Source organism: Mus pahari, chromosome 6, assembly GCF_900095145.1.
Source record: "Mus pahari chromosome 6, PAHARI_EIJ_v1.1, whole genome shotgun sequence".
NCBI lineage: Eukaryota > Metazoa > Chordata > Mammalia > Rodentia > Muridae > Mus > Mus pahari.
In genome coordinates this window covers 13265537-13290339 of record NC_034595.1, presented here as the reverse complement: position 1 = coordinate 13290339, position 24803 = coordinate 13265537, and the positions used below count along the sequence as shown (strand labels likewise).

General features: G+C 45.9%; 1 protein-coding gene and 1 pseudogene across 1 annotated transcript in view; both read left to right on the top strand.

Annotated features, from left to right (window-relative positions):
- Positions 1 to 24803, top strand: part of Susd1 (sushi domain containing 1) — a 120780-nt gene that overhangs the window by 58480 nt on the left and 37497 nt on the right. Inside the window, exons 8-10 of the mRNA XM_021200675.2 lie at positions 202 to 388; positions 10880 to 10989; positions 13925 to 14111. Of these exons, the coding sequence (XP_021056334.1) occupies positions 202 to 388; positions 10880 to 10989; positions 13925 to 14111 (484 nt within the window). The remainder of the gene's footprint in view (positions 1 to 201; positions 389 to 10879; positions 10990 to 13924; positions 14112 to 24803) is intronic.
- LOC110322809 lies at positions 11974 to 12546 on the top strand (annotated as a pseudogene).

Genomic DNA, 24803 nt, shown 5'->3' with positions numbered 1-24803 from the left:
TCTCATAGGTTCCTGGCTGATTAGGCCTGGTCCTCAGGTACCTCATGGTGGAGCAGGCCCTCTCCCTCCTCCGTGTGTTATTCACCTCCGTGGTTACCTAGTATCTAAGATGGGTCCCTCAGAGAAAGCGCACAGCACCATGAAGCCTCCGTTATTCTGACTGGAGTCATGGTAGATTCTCTTGTCTTTCCTCTTCTAAAGATACACGTTGAAAGACAGCAGCCAGATGCTGTGGAATCAGTTTATGAGGAGACAGTCAATGTGACCACAGACAGCAGGACCCCAGAAGTGTGCCTGCACCTCCAACAAGGAGCCAATTACACCATGAACATTTCTGCAGCCCCTCCCAGGCGCTCTGTGCCGGCCATCCTTGGCTTCCAGACCCCGGGTAGGTAAAAGGAAAGAGGCACTTCCTCCCGAGGAATCCTGAGCATAGATGTGGAGAACCAAGAGGGGAGGGGATTTCTGTCGGTGTGGGTGGAAGGAGGAAGCTACTCCGTGGGTAGAGCCAGAGCAGGCATAGTAGGAAAAATTCTTATTCTGTTGTGGTCAGAGCAGGCATAGTAGGAAAAATTCTTATTCTGTTGTGGTCCAGCTGAATGGCACTGGCGACTCTTTCTTAGCTGAGTCCTTGGGCACAAGTGGTAGTAGCAGAAGGGGCATTGGATGATGATGTCATGGGTTTTCAGGTCTACAGGAAAGTAGAGGATCTCACAGCTTATATTTGCTAGGAAGCCTTTCTTTCCTTTGCTTAAGAAAGAGAGGAACAGGGAAGCTGAAGGGTTGGCTTCCTGTTTACTATGAGCTGGTCTGGCTGCTGAATCAGTTAACGGTGGTTAAGTGGGAGCAGGAGACAGCCCTAGGGTGCAGAGGGGTCTGTATTGGTTGAATGGGGGAGTGGACCCAAAGGAGCATTAAGAAGTAGGAGCAGGCCGGGCGTGGTGGCGCACGCCTTTGATCCCAGCACTCGGGAGGCAGAGGCAGGCGGATTTCTGAGTTCAAGGCCAGCCTGGTCTACAGAGTGAGTTCCAGGACAGCCAGGGCTACACAGAGAAACCCTGTCTCGAAAAACCAAAAAAAAAAAAAAGTAGGAGCAGGAGCCAGACGTGGTGGTGCATGCCTTAATCCTCACACTCTGTAGTCAAGTGGGTTTCTGTGAGTTTGAGGGCAGCCTCATCTATATAGAAAGGTCCAGGCCAGCCAGGGCTGCTTAGTGAAACCGTGTCTAAAAGAAAAAAAGAGAAGGAGGAATAGGGGCTGGGATGATGGCTCAGTTAGTAAAGTGCTGGGCATGTAGCATAAAGACCTGAGTGGATGCCCAGCACCCATGTTCAAAGCCCTGAATAGTCATGTATCTGAAATCTCAGCGCTGGCAGACAGGAGGACACCTGGGGCTGGCTGGCCAACCAGTGAGTTCCAGGCTCAACGAGAGACCTTTTGTTAAACATAAATGATTCAGGATACCCAGTGTTGACCTCTGACTCATCTGCATACACATGCACCCCACACACACGCAACCACACACACACACACACACACACACACACACGTACAAAAACAGGCGTGTATGCGAAAAGTGGGAATAGATCACTGCATGTAATTTATGGGATTTAAAAAAATACTTCACAATTAGAGTAAGTTGTGTGCACTTCATGGTCAGGCTGCTGCAGCAAGCACTTTGCCAACTATGCTGCCTCCACAGCGCAAATGAGTCCTTTTCTGCAGAGACTTCAGGACCAGAGAGACGGCTCAGTAGATAGTACTTACTCTGCTTATAGAGGGTCCGTCCCCAGTACCCATGTGGCAGCTCACTACACTGTAACTGCAGTTCTGGGGAAGCCCATGTCCTTTTGTGGCCTCTGTAGTCATTGTCATACATGTGCATGCACGCACATACACACACTAAAAACAAAAAAAATTAAAGGAGGATTTATATTTAATAATACTTAAAGATAAACTTTGAGTGGCAGTGGTGTCATTTGTTATTTGTAACTAGTTGTTTGATGTTCCCGTTAAGAAAAGCTACCTCAGAGGACTGGGGAAATGGTTCAGCAGTTAAGAGCACTGACTGTTCTTCCAGAGGTCCTGAGTTCAATTCCCAGCAACCACATGGTGGCTCACAACCATCTGTAATGAGATCTGATTTCCTCTTCTGGTGTGTCTGAAGACAGCTACGGTGTACTCATATACATAAAATAAACAAATAAATCTTTTTTTAAAAAAAGAAAGAAAGGGGAAGAGAAGAGAAAAGAGAAGGGAAGGGAAGGGAAGAGAAGGAAAGGAAAGGAAAGGAAAGGAAAGGAAAGGAAAGGAAAGGAAAGGAAAGGAAAGGAAAGGAAAGGAAAGGAAAGGAAAGGAAAGGAANGGAAAGGAAAGGAAAGGAAAGGAAAGGAAAGGAAAGGAAAGGAAAGGAAAGGAAAGGAAAGGAAAGGAAAGGAAAGGAAAGGAAAGGAACCTTAAATATTGCTGCCACCATGCAAGAGATGTCAACCTACTATCAGGCAGAAATAATAAGACCGTTTGCCTACTGAGATAATAAAGGCCACTATGACCTTAGGCCTCTTAGGACTTTTTAATGAATAAAACTTATTTTACTTTACATATATAATGTGAGAAAAAAGGATAAGAAATTGCTCTATAACTAAGGAAACTGTAGTGGATGACCTCCTGTTGGCATCCAGGTATACGCCTGCCTCTTGAAGAGGTTATCACAGGCCTTCAAACACATCTGCTGCTGAGTCAGAAAGACAGCGTTCTTACAAGTATCTGATTGCCCCTCAAGTGCCTTTCCACCAGGAAAAAAAAAAGTGATCTTTGGAATCAGACAGACCTGATGTGTATCTTGTGGTGTGGAAGGTGCAAGGAAGGACGCTGGATTTAAGGAAAATTTATTTTCAAGATACAATGGAGGCAGCAGTCTGCATTGAGGTCTTGTAAGCCTCTGAATCAAATTTGTCTATAAAGAAGTACTTATGAGTGAGCTCGTGTGCATTGATCCTGTTTATTCATATTTTCCAGATTTTGGAGTTTGGGATCCAAACTAAAATCACACTAATGCATAGGGAGCATAGGGCATAAGTGAGGCTGGGTGTGACATCTGCACCTCTCCGTTTTGTCGGCAGTTTAAGTGGAAGCATTACATACATTTGCAAGTTAGCCCAGTGAGGACTGGGTTTCTATGGAGTCACATTGGCTGGAAGCAGAGTTGCTCAACCTTGACTCCAGTCTCTAGTTTTGCACCATCGCAAAGGTCTGTCTCTCCATCCTCCTAGATACTGCACATCATGTTGTTTGGTTTTACTGTCAAGGTGATGCTACTTCCCCTCAAATGAACAGAGGAGCTGTACACACACACACACACACACACACACACACACACACACACACCATAAACCATACATATACATCACAAACATATACTTGCAAACACATAGACATATCTCCCACACATAAACCATACATGCATGTCACATACATCTACATTATACACATACCACATAAATTATACACACATACAAATGTAAACACACACATATATACACCATACATACTTATCACACACATACACAATTACACACATAAACCATATACATATACATGCAGGTACACCATACACACACATGTATCACACACATCACACACATAAACATGAAAAGACACAAACCCATCCCATACACAGAGAAACACACACATACACAGACATATCACACATAGAGACATATCAAACACGCAGAAGGATACATCACACATACACACACACACACCACACATAAACATGCAAACACACAGGCATATCACACACACATAGAGAGGTACACATACAAACATGCAGACATACACAGACGTACCATACACTATACATACATCACACACACACACACACACACACACACACACAATTGTGACTGCTCTGGGAAAGTCTGCATCATTATGGAATGCAGATTTGCTCATAGAATTACTAAGTTCTGCCCCTTTAGCAAGTTGATTTGTTGACATGTTTTGTCAGTTTCTTCCATGACTTTTGTCATCCCATGTTTTCTAGAATTTCTTTAATGTGTATGGGGGTTGGGGTGGAGCGCCTGCCTGCTTGTCTGTGCGTGTGTGAGGGCTGAAGGCTGACCCTGACCGTTCCTCTATGTGCCACCTTTCTGTTGTGTTTGAGACTGTGCATGAGGTAGCCCTCGGTGCCCTGGAACTCATTACACAGACAAGGCTGGCCTTGAACTGGCTGACACCCTCCTGCTGGGATGAAGGCCGGTACTGCTACACTTAACCACCATCCCCAGGTGTCTGTTTATTCTCTTTTCCAGAGAATGTCTCTTGCTTTCTAAACTGTATTTTCTTTTTTCTTCCTAGTTAAATCCATTTAATTTTTATTATTTCCTCTCCACACTTTTCTTAAGTTGATTTTATTGATACGTGTGTGTGTGTGTGTGTGTGTGTGTGTGTGTGTGTGTGTGTGTGAGACATGGTCTCATGTAGCCCAGGCTATCTTCAGACTTCCTGTGTAACTGATCCCCCTGCCTCCACCTCACTAGTGATGGGATTGTAGATGTGTTACCACACCCAGAACACTTTACAATTTTGAAACTGTGTGCAAAATTTATCACATTCTCACATTTTCCTGTGTAATAATAGAAGTCCTGGAGGCTTCCCTCTCCCTTGCAGATTTAAGTTTTGACAGAATTTCTGAGATGCTGTCAATTTCTCTCTTCTTCTTTGCTCTTAAGGTGTGACTTAACTGCTATGCTGATTTTCTTTTGGCTTAAATAGTTATTTTAAAATGTGCTAATACATGTTCTTTTTGTTCTTCCTTTCATCAATTGTACAATTGCTGTGCTGATTTCCCCGTTTAAGAATTAATTAGAACTGTATCACATCACCCCATTAGCGTGATAGCTATGCAGTTAGGGTTCTACTGCTGTGAAGAGACACCAAGACCTCGGCGACTCTTCTAAAGGAGAATACTTATCTGGCACTGGCTTACAGTTCAGAGGTTTAGTCCATTATCATCATGGCTGCACACAGGCAGACATGGTGCTGGAGAGGATGCTGAGTTCTACATCCAGGTCTCCAGGCAGCAGCAGAGAGAGAGAGTGAGCCACTGAGCCTGGCTTGGACGGACGTCTGAAACCTCAAAGCACTTGCTCCCTTCCCCCTCCTCCCTTCCCCCTCCTCCCTTCCCCCTCCTCCCTTCCCCCTCCTCCCTTCCCCCTCCTCCCTTCCCCCTCCTCTCTTCACCCTCTTCCCTTCACCCTCTTCCCTTCCCCCTCCTCCCTTCCCCCTCCTCTCTTCACCCTCTTCCCTTCACCCTCTTCCCTTCACCCTCCTCCCTTCACCCTCCTCCTTTCCCTCTCCTCCCTTCCCCCTCTTCCCTTCCCCTTCCTCCTTTCACCCTCTTCCCTTTACCCTCCTCCCTTCACTCTCCTCCCTTCACCAGAGTAGCAATTCCTTCAACAAGGCCACACCTCCAATAATACTGATCCCTAAGAGTCTCTGGGGACCATTTTCATTTAAACCACCACAATTCATGCATGCATATTTAAATTAGTATATGTAGTTACCTGTTTCCTTATGACACTTGGTACATAGTTTGGGGTTTGTTTCTCATCTACTGTCTCTTCCTCTAATCTCCTTGCTCCACCTCCAGCCTTAAAAGAAAGGTTTATTTGCTTTTATTTTTTATGTTGGAGCTGGAGTTACAGGAGGTTGTGAGGCATCTGATGTAAGTCCCTTAGAAGAGCGGCAAGGACTCTTAACAGCTGGATTATCTGTTCAGCCTTTTCTTTTTAATAATTACACTTTAATGTTAATTACTTCTGGTCTTATTCCGTTGTAACATACTTTGAGGATTTATTGGCACCTTGTGGACTGCACTGCTTGGTCGGACTGTCTTCAGTGCGGCAGATGCTTGGATGAGAGTGAGCTCTGTCTCACCGCACGTTATTAGATCAAGAAAGACTTGAGTTATGGGGCTTTCCATTTTTCTCCTTTTCTTCTGTTGAGACTAATTGGTTTCTCCTGCATGATTTGATGCTAGGGTTTTCAATATTCCTGACACATGGATGGATTCTCTCACTAACAGCAGATGGCTCGCTCTGTCTGCCCAATGTCGTTCGCCTTACTTTACCTTCTCGGATGCAGTACTGATTTCCTCAGTTTCTTTGTGCTTTTGTGTTGGTAGAACACACTGTTAGCTATCCTCACAAGCTGACTGGATGAGGCTACGGTGACAGCTCTGGAAGTCAGGACACACAGAAACTTCCTGGGGAAAGGCAAACAGGCTTCCATTACTGCTTCCAGGTGATGGATTCCTTTCCAGCATTTTGTTTTCTTTCTTTCTTTTTTTTTTTTAAAATGCCACATTCCTGTGTCTTTCTTTTTCTTGTTCCACAGGTTTCTGTTTTCAGTGAGTCAGACAATACAAATCTTGTTTTTCTTCTACAGTTGCCCGGATCTTTAAAAGAACCAGCTTGGGTGTGTGCCCCTCTGATTTCCAGTGCTAAGGCTCACCGTGTTGGCTTCTGAGGAAGGAAGGCCAAGCTGTCCACTGACATGTTTCTTACCCGCCTTCCCTCGGGCTGTTGGCCTGGCTGGCCTGGTGCTTTAGTTTTGTTTCCCCGCTGCTTGTAGCAATGTTTTCTGCCGCCATTAACCTGGGGTGTGTGTTTGGATCAGTGCAGTGTTAACTGACACTCTTTCTAAGCTCACTTCTCTGATTCTCCTTACATTTCTGCCCCCTGTCTAGAAGACCGTTTCTATCTTTTCTCACTGTGGAAATGGGGTCCTTTCTGAGCCCACACTTACCTGAGAGTGACTTTTGTTGCCTTCCCTGTGAATAAAGGTTTGAGTGGAGATTAATTCTTGAATGTAAGAATTCTGTAAACAGATCACGTTGACTTTGAGATTTAATGCCTTAATGGACGGTAAAGGGGAGGAGCCACTGGACAGTAAACCTTGGGTCTCTCACAAGCTAAGCTTAGGCTCCAGCATCCAGCCATGCCACAAGCGGCCCTGCCCCATTCCTAATCCTATAAGGCAGTCTGATTCTCCCTTCAGCAGTAGAGCTAAGCCTTTAATCATCTGTTCATACACACGGTGTTGTCTGATGACATCGTCAGTGTCTGACCTGGTTGCAGGTCAACAGTAAAGGGACCTTCTCATAAGCTTCAGTGTGTGGGATGGACACACTGCGCACTTCATCAGTCTTCCTAGGGCCTGGGGGCTTTTGATCTGTCCATACCTTAGGAATGGTTTATTTCACCAAATCTCCATCTCGGATTGTTACTTCTTCCACCCCACCCCCACTCTTTTCCCCCAGTACACCTACGTGGAACCAACTCCCTGCTCTCTCTCATGTCCTTTACCCTCTGCCTTCTGGGAATGTGTTCCTTGCCTGCTGTAAGTGTGTGTGTGTGTGTGTGTGTCTGTGTCTGTGTGTGTGTATGTGCGTGCACGTGTGTGTGAGAGTGCATGCCTATAATGTACTGTAAGTTCTGTTGTGCACTTTCCTCTCCTCCTTGAGAAGTGTGTGGGGAATCTCATTTTGGATATTCTTAAGAAATTGTTATTGAAAGTAACAAACTTTGAACTGCTTAATCTTATTATCATATTGCTTTTTTAAAAAAACACAGCAAAACAAAACCCCTGGTCCCTGTACACACGCCACCCTCTCCTTCTCTTAGTGTGAAAGGATCATTTCATAGGCTTCTAGACAACTTAACCTGGGAAGACAGAGCTCTGAGCTCTGTCTAGAGTGGTGCTTCCACATAAGGTGGATGTCACACCCTCTAGCCTCACTCTTCACTGGATTATATTCATGTGTTTACCTCTGACCTCCCAGGAAAGGACTCACCTCCCGGAGTTTAGTTTCTGATTACCTTGTTCTGTTGACTTGTGAAGCTTTTGGCCTTGGGCCAGCTCTGCTGTGCCTGACTTCCTGGTGGCGCGGCAGGCTACTGAAGCAGCAGAGTCCAGCTGTCCTGTCAACCCAGGGTTTTGTTGCATGGAGCTCTCTGGTCCTGAGCTCTCCACTTAGACGATCTTCCTTGTTGCTGATCTCCAGAGTGCTAAGGATTGACCACGGGCACTAGCAATAGTGGCTAATGCACCTTTTGTCCTGGCTGCCTCCCAGAATTGCCAAGAGAGTCTACAGTCACGCCACCCAGAGTGTGCCCGATCTCAGGTGATCTCCGAAGCTAAGCAGGGCTGGGCCTGCCTGGTACTTAGATGGGCAGATTGACCTTTGAAACACACCCACAGATGTCCACACACCATTTAGAGGTGCTGTCTGTGGGGTTCTGACGTGTAGTTAGATTTAGGGGCTGACTGTGCCTCTGCAGGGATGTTCATTACTGACTTGTGACCTGTCTGGTTTCCTCCACGGCTCAAGTTCTCTAGTCCTCCCTTTGAATTTGGAGACGGTGCTCCCTTGCTTGGGAGGCAGGCTGGATAGCTGCTCTGAGCCTCCCCACAGCCTGGTCGCTTTTACAGTGTGCTAAGTGTAGATGTCCTCATGTGTCTGCCATGCGTATGGCAACCACCCTTTCCTTCCAACCCAGATGCAAATTTTGACCCATTTCTAGTTATTCTCAGTCACTTCTGTCAGGAGTGGGTGCAGGAAGTAAAAGCCAGACGCCTTCGTTCCCAGCACTGTCTTCCTCTGAACTCAGTCTGTGATGGTTACACCACACAAAAATTGTCTCCAGTGGGAACTCGCAGACAGCAGCTCTGCTTGTCTTCTGTCTAGGTGCAGTCATAGACATTATGTGCTGTTTCTTCCGTACATTTCATACATCGATACATTTGCCGTTCCTCAAAATCCTATGGCTGCCCCCCTGTCCCCCAGATATCCTTGTGAAAACTTTAAACGCTGTGAAGATAAAGGGGATATGACTGGCCTTTGAATTCTTAGAGCCGTATTTTCACATTTTCCCGTTATACTCAGGGATATATATTATCTCTCAGCTGATTGCCTTGTGCTGCGTACGTTAGCAATATTGAAAATGCTTGGGGCAACCCTGATTTGGGCTGGAATAACTTTCCATTATCATGAATACCTAGGTGAGACAGACTCGTGTGGGAGACTTACATATTAAATAAACATGACCGTAAAACAGAGACTCCCCGAGGGGGAGTGGTTGGGACTTGTAAATTTGTTGAGTTCCATCACCAACGCCATAGAAAGACAAGCAAACAAACAAACAAACCAACAAACCACCTTTTTTCATTGGTAGAAAAGGTAAACGTTTGTTAGGACATTTTGCTTTTCCTTAGAAATTGCTCTGTTACCCCAGACTCAGGTGGGGGTGGTCTTTAATTCATCCTGTCAGCCTCTTCTTTTGACAGCATTAAAATAATAATAATAATAATAATAATAATAATAATAATAATAATAATAAAAGATCGCAGGGATGACTTTTTCCATACAATGGCTGGAACAAGCCTGCCTCCTGGTTGTTAATTACCTTAGCTGAGCTCTAAGCAGCTGGAGGAACTCTTGTCTGCTCTGAGAGCAGCAGACATCTCTCCAGCCTTACCATCCACCTTCCAGTCATTTCCTCTTGGAAAGCACTGGCCCTGAGGCCCTAGCCCATGGAGTTTTACGCACCATTTCCCTCATTCTCAAGGTGTCTGTCCACAGACACTCTTCAGGACATTTTATTATGGCCCATCTAAGTCACACTGACTGTCTACAAAGGTCACAGCTTTATGGCAGCATTTCCATATCTCACTCAGTTCTCCCATCTGCCCATGATGTAAGAAAGTAAGCTGGATATGTTGATTTCACAAGTGAGAAAATTTAGGTTTAGACGAAACCCTTCTGAACCTTATTGGACAAGTTTATATAGCTCAGGAGTTCTGGGTGTAGCGGTGTATGTTCATAATTCTAGAACCCAAGAGGCTGAGGAAGGAGGATTATGAGTAAGAGGCTAGCCCGGGTTACATAGGAAGTTGAGGGAGGCCTGGGCTACTGAGTGAAATCCTGACTCAAAAATCAAAACCGGTGCCAGAGAGACTCCGTGGTTAGGAGCTTTGCTGCTCTGGCAGAGTTTGGGTTTGGGTCCTGGCACTCACTCACCTGGCAGCTCACAACCATGTTTAACTCTAGTTCCCATAGATTTGATGCTCTCATCTGGCCTCCAAGGGCATCAGGCAGGCATGTGGCACATAGACAAAGCACTCATAAAATGAAAATAAAGAAATCTTAAAAAAAACAAAACAAAACCCCAAACAAATGGAAAAATGTAGTTCAGTTGGTAAAGAGCTTACTGTGTAACATAAGCATGAGGGAGTGGTCTATCCCTGTAACCATGGAAACCTCCCAGGAGCAAGGGTGCCTTAGAAAACTCCCAGGATCGATAGTGGTGCACACCTGTAATCCTAGCACTGGGGAGGCAGAGACAGGAGGATCCTGGGTGCTTGCTGCCCAAATTGTGTAGCCGAATCAGTGGACTCCAGATTTAGTGAGAGACCCTGCCTCAAAGAATAAGGTGGAGAGCAATTGAGAACACACACACACACACACACAGAAGGAGGGAGAGGGAGAGGGGCACACAGGCACACATACAAACACACACAGATGCTCACACATAGACACACTCGAGAGCATGCTCACACACACACACATGTACATACACAAACACACAGACACACATGCACGCACACATGCTGGTACACTCAGGTACACACACACTTTCAGACAAAAACAAAGTATAGAGCGAGTGCTTGAACTTAAGTGTGTGAAACCAAATCTGAGTGTGTGCTCTTTGTGTTAAATACCCTACCGACCTTTGAAAATGTTCCAGCTGCACTTATAGTCAACCACGATCTATCTGCTTGGTGATGCAACCTTTTTATATGTTCTCTTGTCTTCTAGAAGATGATCTCTTAGAAGATGATGGACTTTTCAATATCTCAGTATTTAATGAAACTTGTTTGACGTTGAACAGGCACTCTAGGCAAGTTGGATCAGAACAAATGTACCAAGTAAGATGATCCCTTATTCTTTTTTTTTTTTTTTTTTTTTTTTTGAGAGGGTTTCTCTGCGTAGCCCTGGCTGTCCTGGAACTCACTTTGTAGACCAGGCTGGCCTCAAACTCAGAAATCCACCTGCCTCTGCCTCCCAAGTGCTGGGATTAAAGGCATGTGCCACCACACCGGCGATCCCTTATTCTTATCTCTTATAGAATTAGTTATTCAAAACACATGAGTGATTCATCCGTTTTCTGGGCATGCCTTATTCGCTCCTTCAGCTTCTCTCTTGCTCTGAACCCCTGAATGAAATCTTATTAAATACATCTTTTTCATGACCTGTGACTCTGCTTTGCAGAGCATGCACCCATGCTCTGGGGTGTGTCCTAGCAGCAAGCCCGTGTTAAAATATCGTTAGTAAACTCCCAGCTCGACAATATATGCAGGCTATCTGCAATGGAAGATCCATTGTAAATATGTAAAGACCCCTAGTAGGGCGACTGTCTGCACTGTTGGTGACTGCTCATTCTAGGGACGGGTGCAAGTTACACTGTTGCAAGGAGAAACTAAGTTGATGAAGGTTCTGTGAACTTGATGATTTATATCGTTTCATTGCCTATAGTTGCACACTTACATGCTAATACATTTATCTTAGTTTGCCTTCAGATGCACATACTAAGTGTACATTTCTAAAAAGCTCATTTAGCTTTAGTTTCCTTCTCTTCCCAAACTCAAATCAAAAGTAAATTTAAGAAGGAACCTGGATTGACTTTGGTGTCATTTTTAGTGCCTAGAAACTCAGGCTGAGGCGTGTGGCAGGTCCGGTGGGCAAGAGGTGGCAGCGATGGCCGGAGCCTGGCCCAGCCTCATCTGCCCGCAGCCTGATCCTCGTCCCAGCCTGACCCGGAGTGTCATGAACTCACTATGGCTCTGCCGGTGGCCAGGAAGACCACATACTCACTGATAGATGAGTAGGACATACCACTGGTGGAGAGCTGCTCCTTTGAGGCTGGAATGGAAGTAGATGCTGATGGAAATGGTGCTTTTGACAAAAACCAAGGAAGGGGCTTGGGTAGGCATCTGAATGAGCTACTATGGAACCGACACAGGGGAGGTGTGGCTCCCGGGTTTCAGGTGGTACATCTCAATACTGTGACTGTGGATAGTCACTTGGACAACGTGCAGCTGGTACCATGGGGCTGGCGACCCAAAGCTGAAGAAACCTCTAGCAAACAAAGGGAGCAAAGCTTATTTTGGCTTTCAATCCAGCAGCTTCCCACAGACCCTATAGAAGAACAATTCCCTATCTTGAATATGACCTGGTACTATAATGCCAATGGGGATGTGGTGGAAGAGGAAGAAGATTCCTGTGCCCACTATGAGTGTCATTATCCTCCTAGTACGGTGATTGAAAAGCAGCTTCGAGAGTTCGGCATCTGTGGGCGTTGCCCGGTGGCTCGACACTGTGGCTCTCGGTGCCAGCAGAAGGACTGGCCTGACCACAAGAAGCCCTGTCAGGAGAGAGCCCTAGAAAAGAGACACATTCAAGGATGCAAATGGTTTATTCTATGATTAAAGTGGTTTCTCAAACTAGTACTGAAGGAGTTCTGTTAAAGCTAGCCAAACACTTGGTTAAGAAAACCAGTGATTCTTGGGGCTGGAAAGACGGTTCAGTTAGTGATGTACTTGCCACCGTAAGCATGAGGCACTTTACCTAAAGAGCCAGGTACAGTGCTGTGTGCCGAGTCAAGAGCTTTGGCTGCTGGCCAGCCAGGCTAGCTGAATCTGTGAGCTCAGGGTTCAGTGAGAAGACATCCAGCCTCAGGCACCTGTGTGCAGGTGCAGCACACATACACACCCTCAAATGACTGAAGAGTTAAATGGAAAAAATAAACTGAACTTTTAATATGTCAAAGATCCATTTATGTAATACATGGGATATAGTTATGTCCACTGGAGAAAAGTGAGCACTCAAAAGCTGTCTGCCTGTGAGAATAGACACACTGTTCATATCGCATGTGAATACATTATCGTTTATCAGCCAGTGGTTCAGAAGAGCAGGGCACCATGACACCTTGTGCTCAGCTCCTCTGACAAGACTTTCTAGACCCTGGAGCCCGGTTGTGGCACTGGACGACTGGAACCGAGTGGAGGACATTCATAGCTTTGAGCACAAGGAACTCAAGTTTTGCTGATCTCTCTCTAAGGGTGCCTAAACTGTCCAAGAGAATTGGAAGGCTTGGGGGAGAGTTGAACCTTATGAGCCAGTTATCCAGTCTTGGATGATCTGTGAGGGTGGTTCCGTGATTGAAAGTAATAATGGAGGGTGGAGAGCCAAAGATGTGAGCTTCATTAAACTCACAGTTTCACCAGATTAACTGTACTGGTTGGTAACATTTGATCCTAGTATCCTGGGATCTATCCTGCGCTTCCCCTGTGACTCGCTTCCCCTGTGACTCACTGTTGCTTGAGCTTCGTGACTCAGACCGCAGTATGTGGGATGCCTCCACACTCATCAGCTTTGACCAGCTCTGATGGGAAGGAAGATGTAAGGGAAACCACATCGCACTGCTGCTTTCACAGCATAGCCTGGGGTAGTTATCATAATGCTAAGTACCCCGCACAGCGGGGCTTCTCTGTGGAGTCCTCAGGATGAACAAAACCCGAAAGAATTTTGCCCAGTAGCTTCAGTGCAGTCTCTTTCACTTGAGTGGGCAGCAAGGGATTGCTCTAGAACCGCCTGCCGTCTTGTTATTCCCTGTCCGTCGTTGGTTATTCAATTCAATCTTAGTCCTACACCTGCCTGAGAGGAAAACTGGGTAGGACAGGTGCAGGAGCGTTGCTGTCTTAAAGGTAACCCTACCAAGATTAACAGAAGGAGGTTTCTTGACAGCCTAGGAATCTGGCAGCCAGCAGGAAGCTAACGCAGTGCTCCCTTTCCCTCTGACAGGTGGAGGTTCTGGGTCAGAGGTGGTATCGCTCCTACCATGCTGCTTTCTTTAACTTCACAACGAGAGACCGAGCTCTGGAAGTGTGTTTAGATCTGTACCCCGCTACTGATTACACGATAAACATCACCCTTCTGAGACCTACTGAGCCACGCTCCGCACAAATCACCATAACAACCTCAGTGTCAGGTAGGCACGGATGCCTTTCCGTTTTGTACCTGGGGATAACATATTAGGTATGAGGGTTCATCAGCACAATGCGGGGAGCACAGAGGACCGGGCCAAGAGCCCTGCGTTTTACTTCTAACAAACTGCCAGCTTTGTCCGGTATTCCTGATGCTTGAATCTTACCAATCAGTCCTTTTGTATACTGTTTTGACTTCTCGAGGGGATTCCAGGCAAGGAAACTATGTGGGGATTCCAGGCAACTTTAGAGTGGGAATTCTGTAAGGCTCTGTTTTTCATTTCAAATTCAAAATGGCTATCTCCCTCCTTAGTATCTGTTTGACAAGTTGGCTCCCTGTGCAGCTGCGTTTGTTCCTTTAGATTCATGAAGCCTCATATATTTCATTCATGCAATTTATATTACATCCTTATGTTTTTGCATAGTTGAGAAATTATATATTTTCAAACTCATGTTTTTAGAGTTCTTTCCCACAACCTCAAGGGCTGTCCTGAAGGTCTCAGCAGTTACCGGTTTTGGCTGAGACATTAGCCACACCTTCACCTCCTGGATTTGTGCTGTCTCTGATCATTGTGGAGGCATCAACGTTCACAGGGAGGATATTCCTCAAAGGAGGAACCTCAAATATGTACATTATACCCACAGCAGCCATTGACACTCGTGGAGGCCCACGCCTGCTGGCCCTGTCCCAGGGGCAGGAACTATGTCATTCTGTCCCTACCAAGGCCATGCTGGACCCGGCAATCTTCCAGAAGACAGAAATGTTATCTCTGCTGTACTGGGCACTGGCTGAATCTAGAGGGGTCACAGCTGGGCCATCCAGGAGCATGGTCCCATGTAAAGAATAAGTTGTTACACTCTAGTTCATACTGAGATGAACTGGAGTGCGTCGTTGGCGTTAGAGGAAGCATGAGGTTCCTCCCTCCCTCTCCTTACTGGAAGCTGGGGTCTGTCTGTCTCAGATTCTGAGGGTTAGAAAAGTGACTGAGCCCAGGATCCAAAATGGGGAGAGGGGCATCCCTAAGTCCCAGATTGTTCATTGGCTGAGCCTTTGTGTTCAAGGTCTATGAGGGAGATTTGGACAGAGTCCAAGTTCTAGCCTATAGAAGAGGACACAGATTTCTCCAGGACTTTTAAAACCCCTATTTTTGTGCTACATCGGTGATTTGGCTGCGTAGTGTTATATTAAAATTTGTTTCATGCTCACTAGTGTCTTGGATTTTTTTATTACTGTGTTTGCAGCAGTCTGACTCACAGTAGGGGTGTAATGATGCCCCTTGGTGCTCCTTGGAAACCCCTCCTTTGTGGATTTTCCTAGAAGCCATATAGAGGCCAGCAATGTTAACTATACAGCTCCCAGCTAGTGCTGAGGGACACGGGGTTTTTACCTTTCCCTCTCTCCCTCCCTCCCTCCCTCCCACCCCCTCTCCTTTCTTCTTTTCCTTAGAGAACCCACCCACTCAGGACTTCACACAAACTGGGCAAGCATTCTCCCACTGGGCCACAATGCTAGGGTCCCTTCTACCATTTCTTCAGTTCTCTGGGCTTAGCAGTGCAGTTTCAGGGCTTCCCCTCTGGAGAGGCTGCAAAATGAAGGGCCTGCCCCTCCTTGGTCAGGAACCCCCGTTTCCTGTTCACTTGAGCTCCTAGTAGGCCAGAGGGTGGGCAGTTTGGCTTTTGCATGAGAGACTGTAATGCTCAGGACGTTAGTGCATTTCTGTCCATCTCGCCTGTTGGCAAGTGCGGGATGACCAGGAGAGGTATTAGGCACAGGTTCACGGGTTCCATCCCAGAAGTTCTGAGTCGGTATGCACGGGTGCACACCCAGGGTCTGCCCACCTGATTCTGCCAGTCCACTTGGGTAGTATTGTTTTAGCCACACACAACTTAGCTACTCCTGGCCAATTACAAGGTCCGTGCAGGCAGAGATATGAAAAGGGAGGGAGGAGGGAGTTAGAGAGGAAGAGAAGGAGAGACGGCTAGAATAATTCTATAGTTTGTATCCAAGATGCTACTGTGCTAAAACTTGACCCGCTCCATACATTTTTTTTTCCTGATAATCAAATACCCACTTCCTCTATTCCTCCATTCCCGATTTAGAGACCCTGTGTGCGCTGTGTGACCTGTTCAGGCACTCTCTTCATCGTATTAGGTTCCAGCCAATGTATGCACTTTTTGTAGTGAGAAACCGAATCTTAATTTTCCTTTCCATGTGGTATTACACAGGATTAATAGGCAAAGTATTTACTGTTGTGGGCAACTCCCAGGATGACCCTCAGCACAGATTAGAGTGTGGTCATTTTAGAGATTTAAATACAATGGGCTTATCCAGCCGGTCTTAGGCTGAGCCGCAGACAGCAGTGGGCAGATAACCTATTACCTACTTCTTGGAGGCTGGGGCTCCACGACATACCGCAGGCTGCAGAGATCAGCATACTGTACCGTGTTTGCTCAGTAACCCGTGACACAGGAACTCTGTGCAACAGGAAATGTGACCCAAGGAATGGAGCTTCCTGTCCATCAGGTCTGGTATTTACTGTTCCTTGAGGCTGAATTGTCTTTGCTTTTGTGGAGTATGGCCAGGAAGTGACCACCACCCTTTGCACACTTCAGCAAGGGAACTGACCTCTGTGATGTTGAACATCGGGGGCTTGAACACAAATATCTGTACCATCCCAGCAGTCTGCATTAGGGAAACAATTCACAGGGCTTAGTTATATCCTTAGAGTTCATATATCTCAACATGGGGGTTCTGCCATCTGTCTAGCAGACCAGTCAGAAAGGGAGGCGAGATGTTGTCTGTCAGATTTTTACCATTTCAGTATTTTCACAAGCATGTTCTGCCCTCCACGTGATGCGGGGATTTCTGATTCCAGGGTGTCCCATCATTGAACAATGGGTGGGCAGCTCTTCACAGGAAGTTTGTAAGGCTGTTTTTATATATTGCCTCTGCACAGGGGTGGGGTCTGAAGAGACACATTAGAAATGACTGCTCTCTCTGTAGATCTGGCTTACGTCACTCTTAGGTATGACTGAAGTAATACTGCTTCTTTCAACTTGAGATCTGGTGCATGCTTGAAGTCACTGTACCTGAGACCCAAATCCCCAGGGGACTGGTCTGTGTCACTGGTGAGAAATATAGGCTTCTGGTTGGTGACTGCTGCTTAGCTCTCTAGTTTGGAAGCTGAGCCAGGAGAGCAGTGTGAATCTGCCCAGACAGTCTGATGGACCCCAATTTGTCTCCGTATAATGTAGTCGTATACCGATAGCATGAAATCTTTCATGGTAACTAGATATTAAACTTATCCAAAGAAACGTTTTCATACTATAACCAAAACCTCTCAACATTGAACCTTTCACTTCCATAGTTTCTTTAACTTAAGCTACTTGAAAAATATCTGGCCGGACGTGGTGGCGCACGCCTTTAATCCCAGCACTTGGGAGGCGGAGGCAGGTGGATTTCTGAGTTCGAGGCCAGCCTAGTCTACAAAGTGAGTTCCGGGACAGCCAGGGCTATGCAGAGAGACCTTGTCTTAAAAAAAAAAAAAAAAAAGAAGAAGAAGAAGAAGAAGAAGAAGAAGAAGAAGAAGAAGAAGAAGAAGAAGAAGAAGAAGAAGAAGAAGAAAAGAAAAATATATGGATATATCTAGGTAATAGAAACGACCTCACTGTTTATAGAGCAGTTAAAACAATCATAGCTTTAATTTAACATGGTAGTTTTTGTTTTTTTAAATCATTCTTTCTGACAATATCTGGATAGCATTGATATCTTTTTTTTTTAGGCTGCTTCTAATCAGGGACCTGAAGGCCACCTCGTATGGATGTTTAAGAACATGCTTATTTCTCTTTAGCAGGGTTAGGCATGTTTATAGCACAAGCTTGATAAAAATTCAGGAACATTAAAGAGACAGCAGCTGACATTTTTCCAGGGAATGAAGCTATAGAAGTGTATTTCCAACCTTCTCCTCTCACTGAGAAGTGCTTCCTTTAGCCCTCTGTCCTTTCTGTTTACTTTCTTGGGGGGTGGGGGGGGGTGGGGGACACTGACAATTCTTCCTTTATCTTAAAATGTAATCATTGTATTTTGAGAGTATTCTGACTTAGCCTTCTTAGGTACCTAGAATATCCTCTTAATATTTATATTCAAGTGTGTTTTTGATTTTGTAATATTATCTTGAACTATACTTTTAAATATTTTGTCCCCTCTTGGAACACCCTGGTTATGCATATGTTGGACCGTTTGCCTATATTTCAGTTTTAACCTTTTGTGCTTTTTTAAAATATATATATATAGATCTCATTTTAGGAAAGGCCTTTAATCCCAGCTCTTGGAGGCAGAGGCAGGCAGATGTCTGTGAGTTCGAGGCTAGCCTCTACATAGTGAATTCCAGACCAGCCAGGGCTATATAGTCAGACCCTGTCTTGAAAAGAAAAATCTCATTTTACTTTTACATTTTCTCTACCATTTTTATTAAATTTTATTCAAATCTATTCTTTCATAGACATCAAGAAATTCAGCTTTTATTTCCAACACCGGTTTGTCCTTCTCTTTCATTTATTTTCTGAATTCAGACACTTCTTTTTCAGTCCCTTCCTGCTTTATGCCCATTTCTGTTCTTAGTTAATTTTCTGACTGGAGATATTTTTCTTCATATCCTCAAACGATTATTTATTGTGTTAATTTTTCCTCATTTGTGGATTTCCAGAAACGATAGTGTGCCCAGGCTGCAAGGTTTTGTTCATAGAACCTTGTTTTTGAGCGGACTCTGCGGTTGTCTATGGAGTCACGGTCCGCCGCGGTAGCTAACGAGATTCCCGGGTTCAGAGCGCCCTCTTCCGTCAAGGGGTGAAATGCAGTTGCTGTAAAGCATTTCTTTTCTGTTTTGTACTTGGTTGAGCATGAAATCTGTTCTAGTTTAGGGTTTTCTGCTGCGTGGGATCTTGCACTAATGTTCATGTTTCTTCCTATCAACACTTACACTCCCAGGACACGTGTATGCGCTTCTTTACACGTGTACGCGCTTCTTTCTTCTTTGTCTTTTCTTTGCCAGGAGCAGTAACTTCCTCAGCTGCTCCCCAGAGCCATGACATGTCCTACCGATCCTTTCTGTGGTCACACTGGTCTGTCCCCATGTTTTCACACTGAAAATGGCATTTCTCTCTCTGGGAAGGTCTCTAGCTCCCTGCCTGCCACACAACTCTCTGCACAGACACTCCTAGGAAGTTGAGAGAAAGTGGCTGGAATTTGATACTTTGTTTGTTTGTTTGTTTAATAGTGCTTTTAAGATTGCTGTGTTCTCTCTGCTTTCCAGTTAGGATGACAGCTGTGTGTGTGTGTGTGTGTGTGTGTGTGTGTGTGTGTGGCGTATGCACCTGCGTGTGGCTGGCGGGAAGCGTGTTCAGCCCGTGTACAGACCAGGATGGTGTGGGTGACTTGATTACCGCCTTCCACCTTGTGTTTTGAGACAGCTCACTGTTTTGGATACCTGAGGCAGCCTGAAAGGGTGAGAGCCAGTGTCAGTTAGCAGCCCGCCTTCAGACTCCACGTCCCAGTCTCAACATTACAGATAAAAGCTACTATTCCTGGCTTCTATCCAGGTTCTGGGGGTGTGACCTCGGGGTGATGCTGGCCCAGTACACACTTCACCCACTGAGCCATGTTCCCAGCCCAGCAACATTGTTCTCATGTTATTTTATTTGCTCCTCCATTTGACCTGAAGAATATTTTGGAGAATGTATGGAGAGTTCAGATTCGAGGGACCATGGTTTTCCTCCGATGGGGCAGAACTCTGATCTCTGTGTCCTAGGTCCCGACTTTCTGTCTCTGTGTCTTACTGGTTCAAATCTTTCCACCTTAACAACCCCCCCCACACACACACACCTTCTCTTCTGTACTTCATATATTACTTCCTTTTCTATAAGTTTTCTTCCTTTTGGATTCCTGTGGTTGATTTCAGGTGGTTTGGCAGCATTCCCCTGGAACCAGACTGTCTAAATTCAAATATGATGTGTTTGAGTGAGTTACTTAACCTGTTGGCGCCTTAGTTATCTAAGCTGTGAGAGTGGGTCTGGTAGTACTTACTCTGTGGGTTTGTGATAACACTGAAGGGGTTAATTCACGTGGAAAACCAGTCTGTGTGTGGCACTCTCCATCTGTAAAATGCTAAGCATTACTTAATCTTATCTAATGATGTGTTATACCTCCTCTGTATTTTTGCTACACTTACATGGTGAATGACTCCTCCCCCTAAGTCAAATGCACGTTAAGAGCATGTAATTAATGTGTTTTGCTGTTGCCGTGATAAAACACTCTGGTAAAAGCAATGTAAGGGAGAAAGGCTTTATTCTGGCTCCAGTAGAAAGGTGCAGTCCATCATGGCAGGGAAGTCAAAGCAGCAGAGGCTTGAAGCCGCTGCGAACATGATGCCAATAGCCTGGCACAGAGGGGGACGACTGCATACGGGCGGTCCTCAGGTCTCTGACTCCATTTTATGCAGTGCAGGTGCCCCACCCGTGGAATGGCCCCGCCTGCAGTTAAGATGGAGTTTCTCATATCAGTTAACCCAATCAAGACAGTTGCTTCTGGGCATGCCCAGTAGCTAGGTAATTCCCACTCAGCCAGTCTCCAGTCCAGATTCAGTCACGTCAACAACGAGCTCCAACCATCACCAAGTGGAAACCACGCCTTATGGCACTTCGTTCCACTGGGGTACTGTCAGTTGCCTGGCTTTCTCCTTACTGCTGATGGCTTAATTAAATGACCAAGACAGCTGTGATTGTCACCCTCCTCCTCATTGGGAGCACAAAGAAGTAAAAGAATCCCCCAGCACTTGGGAGGCAGAGGCAGGCAGATTTCTGAGATCGAGGCCAGCCTGGTCTACAAAGTGGGTTCCAGGACAGCCAGAGAAACCCTGTCTTGAAAAACCAAAAAAAAAAAAAGAACGCCACCCCACCCACCCCAGGCTCCCCGGAGCTCCTTGTTCTTTGTGGGGTACTGCTGAGGGAGGGGAAGAAATGCCTGATATTCCTCAGAGCCCCTCTCCCACAGTATGAAGGAAAGCCAAGTTCCAAAGAGGCTGAACTAAGAGCCAGAGTTTTGTCTCCTGTGAGACATCCTTGCAGGTCAGGTTTTCCAGCTCCATTAGTCTGGATGAGACAGATCCAGAGGGTGGAGAAAGAGAGAATGGAGAGGTGGCCAGGGGCCCGGAGGCTCCAAGGGGCACGCAAACAGCACTTCCAGTAGCAAAGATGATGGGGCACTTTCCTAGAGTATTTTATTCTTCTTTCTTTTATTTGTCCTTGCAGTATTCGCATAGACATACTTTCCTACCAGTTCATATATTTTTTATCCCATTCTTTTTGAGAGGATAAAAATCCCATGGTTTAAAAGTGTCTAATTTACTAACTCGCATATTGCTGAAAGATATCAAATTTTTCCCTTGAAAAAAAATAATATTATTAATATGCACAGTATAGTGTGTCTTACTGGAGTTCAGATACTCATGTCCACATCTTGACATCTGTGAACTCTCGAGTTGCCTTACGGCCAGGTGTCTCTTCTCTGACCTTGTCTCTGCCCGTGTATACCTCAAATTGGCCCTGTCAGTGTCATCAGCTGCTTACGCTGTCACTCAGGGTTCCCGGGCTTTCTCCGTGTTCCCCACAGTGGATTTTGAGGAAAGAGACAGTCCTTGGTTTCAAACTGTTTATTCATGGTTCATGGAGGAAAATGGGTGCATACCACCTGTCTTAGTCAGGGTTTCTATTCCTGCACAAACATCATGACCAAGAAGCAAGTTGGGGAGGAAAGGGTTTATTCAGCTTACACTTTTCACATTGCTGTTCATCACCAAAGGAAGTCAGAGCTGTATCTCAAGCAGGTCCGAAAGCAGGAGCTGATGCAGAAGCCATGGAGGGATGTTCTTTACTGGCTTGCTTCACTGGCTTGCTCAGCCTGCTCTCTTATAGAACCCAAGACTACCAGCCCAGAGATGGCACCACCCACAAGGGACCCCCCCCCTTGATCACTAATTGAGAAAATGCCTTACAGCTGGATCTCATGGAGGCATTTCCCCAACTGAAGCTCCTTTCTCTGTGGTAACCCCAGCTGTGTCAAGTTGACACAAAACTAACCAGTACACCACCTCCTCAGGGTGGACCAGAGATTATATACCTTTTGCAGGAAGGAATGTCCAGGAAGGGAAGTTTGTTGGCTAAACCCTCAGGTTCTCTCAATACCTACCGAATTAGCATGGAGAACTCTATTCTGGGTGATGTGACCATTGGTCATGGCCCTTTGTGTGGAGTGTGGTCATGTGTTCTGGGCCAGGAACCTTGGTAGGGAGCAGGGAGATTCCTACTGTCCTTGTGGTGCCAGGGAAATGTTAGTGATCCCCCCAAAACACACACAGGACTCAATCTAAAGCAACTCACAGCAGGGTCTTTATTCTACTGAAGCTAGCTTGGGCCCCCTCCCCCAATGCACCACCATCACACAGAATGGTTTGGGTGGTGGGGGAGCCCTAAATGTCTATCTGGGCAAGGCTTTGTAGTAAGCAGCAAGCAGGGAATGTGTGTGCAAGCATCTAATTGGAAAGCTGCTGTGGCCTTTAACGTAATTGGCTGGTGCTGGGAGTCAGATCATAAGCTTAACTTCTGCTCCTCTCTGCATTGGTGGTCGTTAGGTAGGGGGTGGGTTTGTAACCTGGGGTGTAGGTTTGTTGGGGGAGTAACCTGGAGACACTGGTCTTGTTGAGGTTGTAACCTGGAAATGCTGGTCTTGTTGGAAATTAGCCTAGAGACTGGAGCTAGGCTCCGGTTCTGTTGGGGGGCAACTTGGAAACTAATGCTAGGTACCAGCTTGTTAGTTTACCTTAATTTAAACTTAGGTCGGGTTCTCTAAAATGAAGTCTGAACTTAAAAGATTTGGCATCTCATCCTCAGGGGGTGCTGGGTGAGCTTTGATTACTGGAAGTTGATAATCGAATTGTTCTACCAATAGAACTCCCAATTCGTATGCTAATTTCATCTGAAGACGTCCTTCACTCATGAGCTGTTCCCTCTTTAGGATTAAAAACTGATGCAATCTCTCTGAATCCACTCAACCTTACCAAGTTTCCACTTGGTAAGGTTGGTCCACTGTGGCTCACAGGAGAAGCTGGAAAATGTGGAGTGCAGTTTAAATATTGGGCTGGGGGTGTAGCTCCATCCTAAAGTTATTGCACGCTGGACAGAAGACCCTGGGTTCCATCCTTAATAACACACACACACACACACACACACACACACACACTGAGAGAGGGGGGGGATAGAGGGAGAAAGATGGTACTGAGCTCTGTAAGAAGCAGATTAAGCAAGCAGCACCCCTCCATGGCCTCTGCATCAGCTCCTGGCTCCAGGTTCTCCCCCCTTTTTTGTTCTTGTCCTGACTTCCTTCAGTGATGAACAGTGATCTTGAAGTGAATCTGCAGACAGATAAGCCCTTCCCTCCCTATGTTAGTCAAGGTCCATTAGAATCACTTAAAGGCTATGGTCTAACCAACCCAATGGCCAGCTGTGAACAGGAAGCCCAAGAATGGAGCAGTTGTTCAGTTGTTCACAAGGCTGGAGTCACAGTAGATGCTGGAATCCGAAGTAGACTCTAATGCCAGTGAAGGAATGGGCTTGCCAGCAAGGCAAGAACAAGCAGGCCAGGAGCAAGAGTGTCCTTCTTTCATGTCCAAATATAGGCTTCCAGAAGAGGGTGTGGCCCAGATTAAAGGTGTGTCTTCCTGCCTCAAGATCCAGATCAAAGATGTGTCTACCTTTCTACCTCAAAGGTCCAGACTAGAAGTGGACTCATCCACTTCAAGCCAAGAAAAAAAATCTCTCACAGGTGTGCCCTCCATTTCTGGATGGTAGTTCATTCCAGATGTCGTCAAGTTGACAACCAAGAACAGCCATCACACTCCTAAACTGGCTTTTTGGCCATAGTATTCCACAGCAGTAATAGAAACCCTAGCTAGGACACTGTGTGTGCTAGCTGCTTTTCTGTTGCTATGATAAAACACCATGACCAAGGCCGCTCATGGAAGAAAGAGTTTATTTGGGCTTACAGATCCAGAGGGATAAGGGTCTGTCGTGGTGGGGAGGCATGGCTGTAAGCTGCAGGCATAGTAGCTGCAACATAGTAGCTGTTCTAAAACACGCCGGAAGCAGGCAGAGGAAACTGGAATTGACCCAATGCTGCTGCACCACCTGAACCTTTCCAAACACAAACCACGGGGAACCAGTGGGAGATCATCTCGTTCAAACTGCCACACCTTGCAAGCATGAGGACCTGAGTTCAAATCCACAGAACCCGTGTAAACAGCCAGCACACTCACATGGATGCCTATAGCCAAAGTATAAGGTAGAGGTATCCCTGGGGCTTGTCATATGCCACTGTAGTATATAGGGCTTGTCGTATGCTACTGTAGGTATATAGGGCTTGTCGTATGCCACTGTAGTATATAGGGATTGTCGTATGCCACTGTAGTATATAGGGCTTGTCATATGCCACTGTAGGTATATAGGGCTTGTCGTATGCCACTAGAGGCATATAGGGCTTGTCGTATGCCACTAGAGGCATATAGGGCTTGTCGTATGCCACTGTAGTATATAGGGCTTGTCGTATGCCACTGTAGTATATAGGGCTTGTCGTATGCCACTGTAGTATA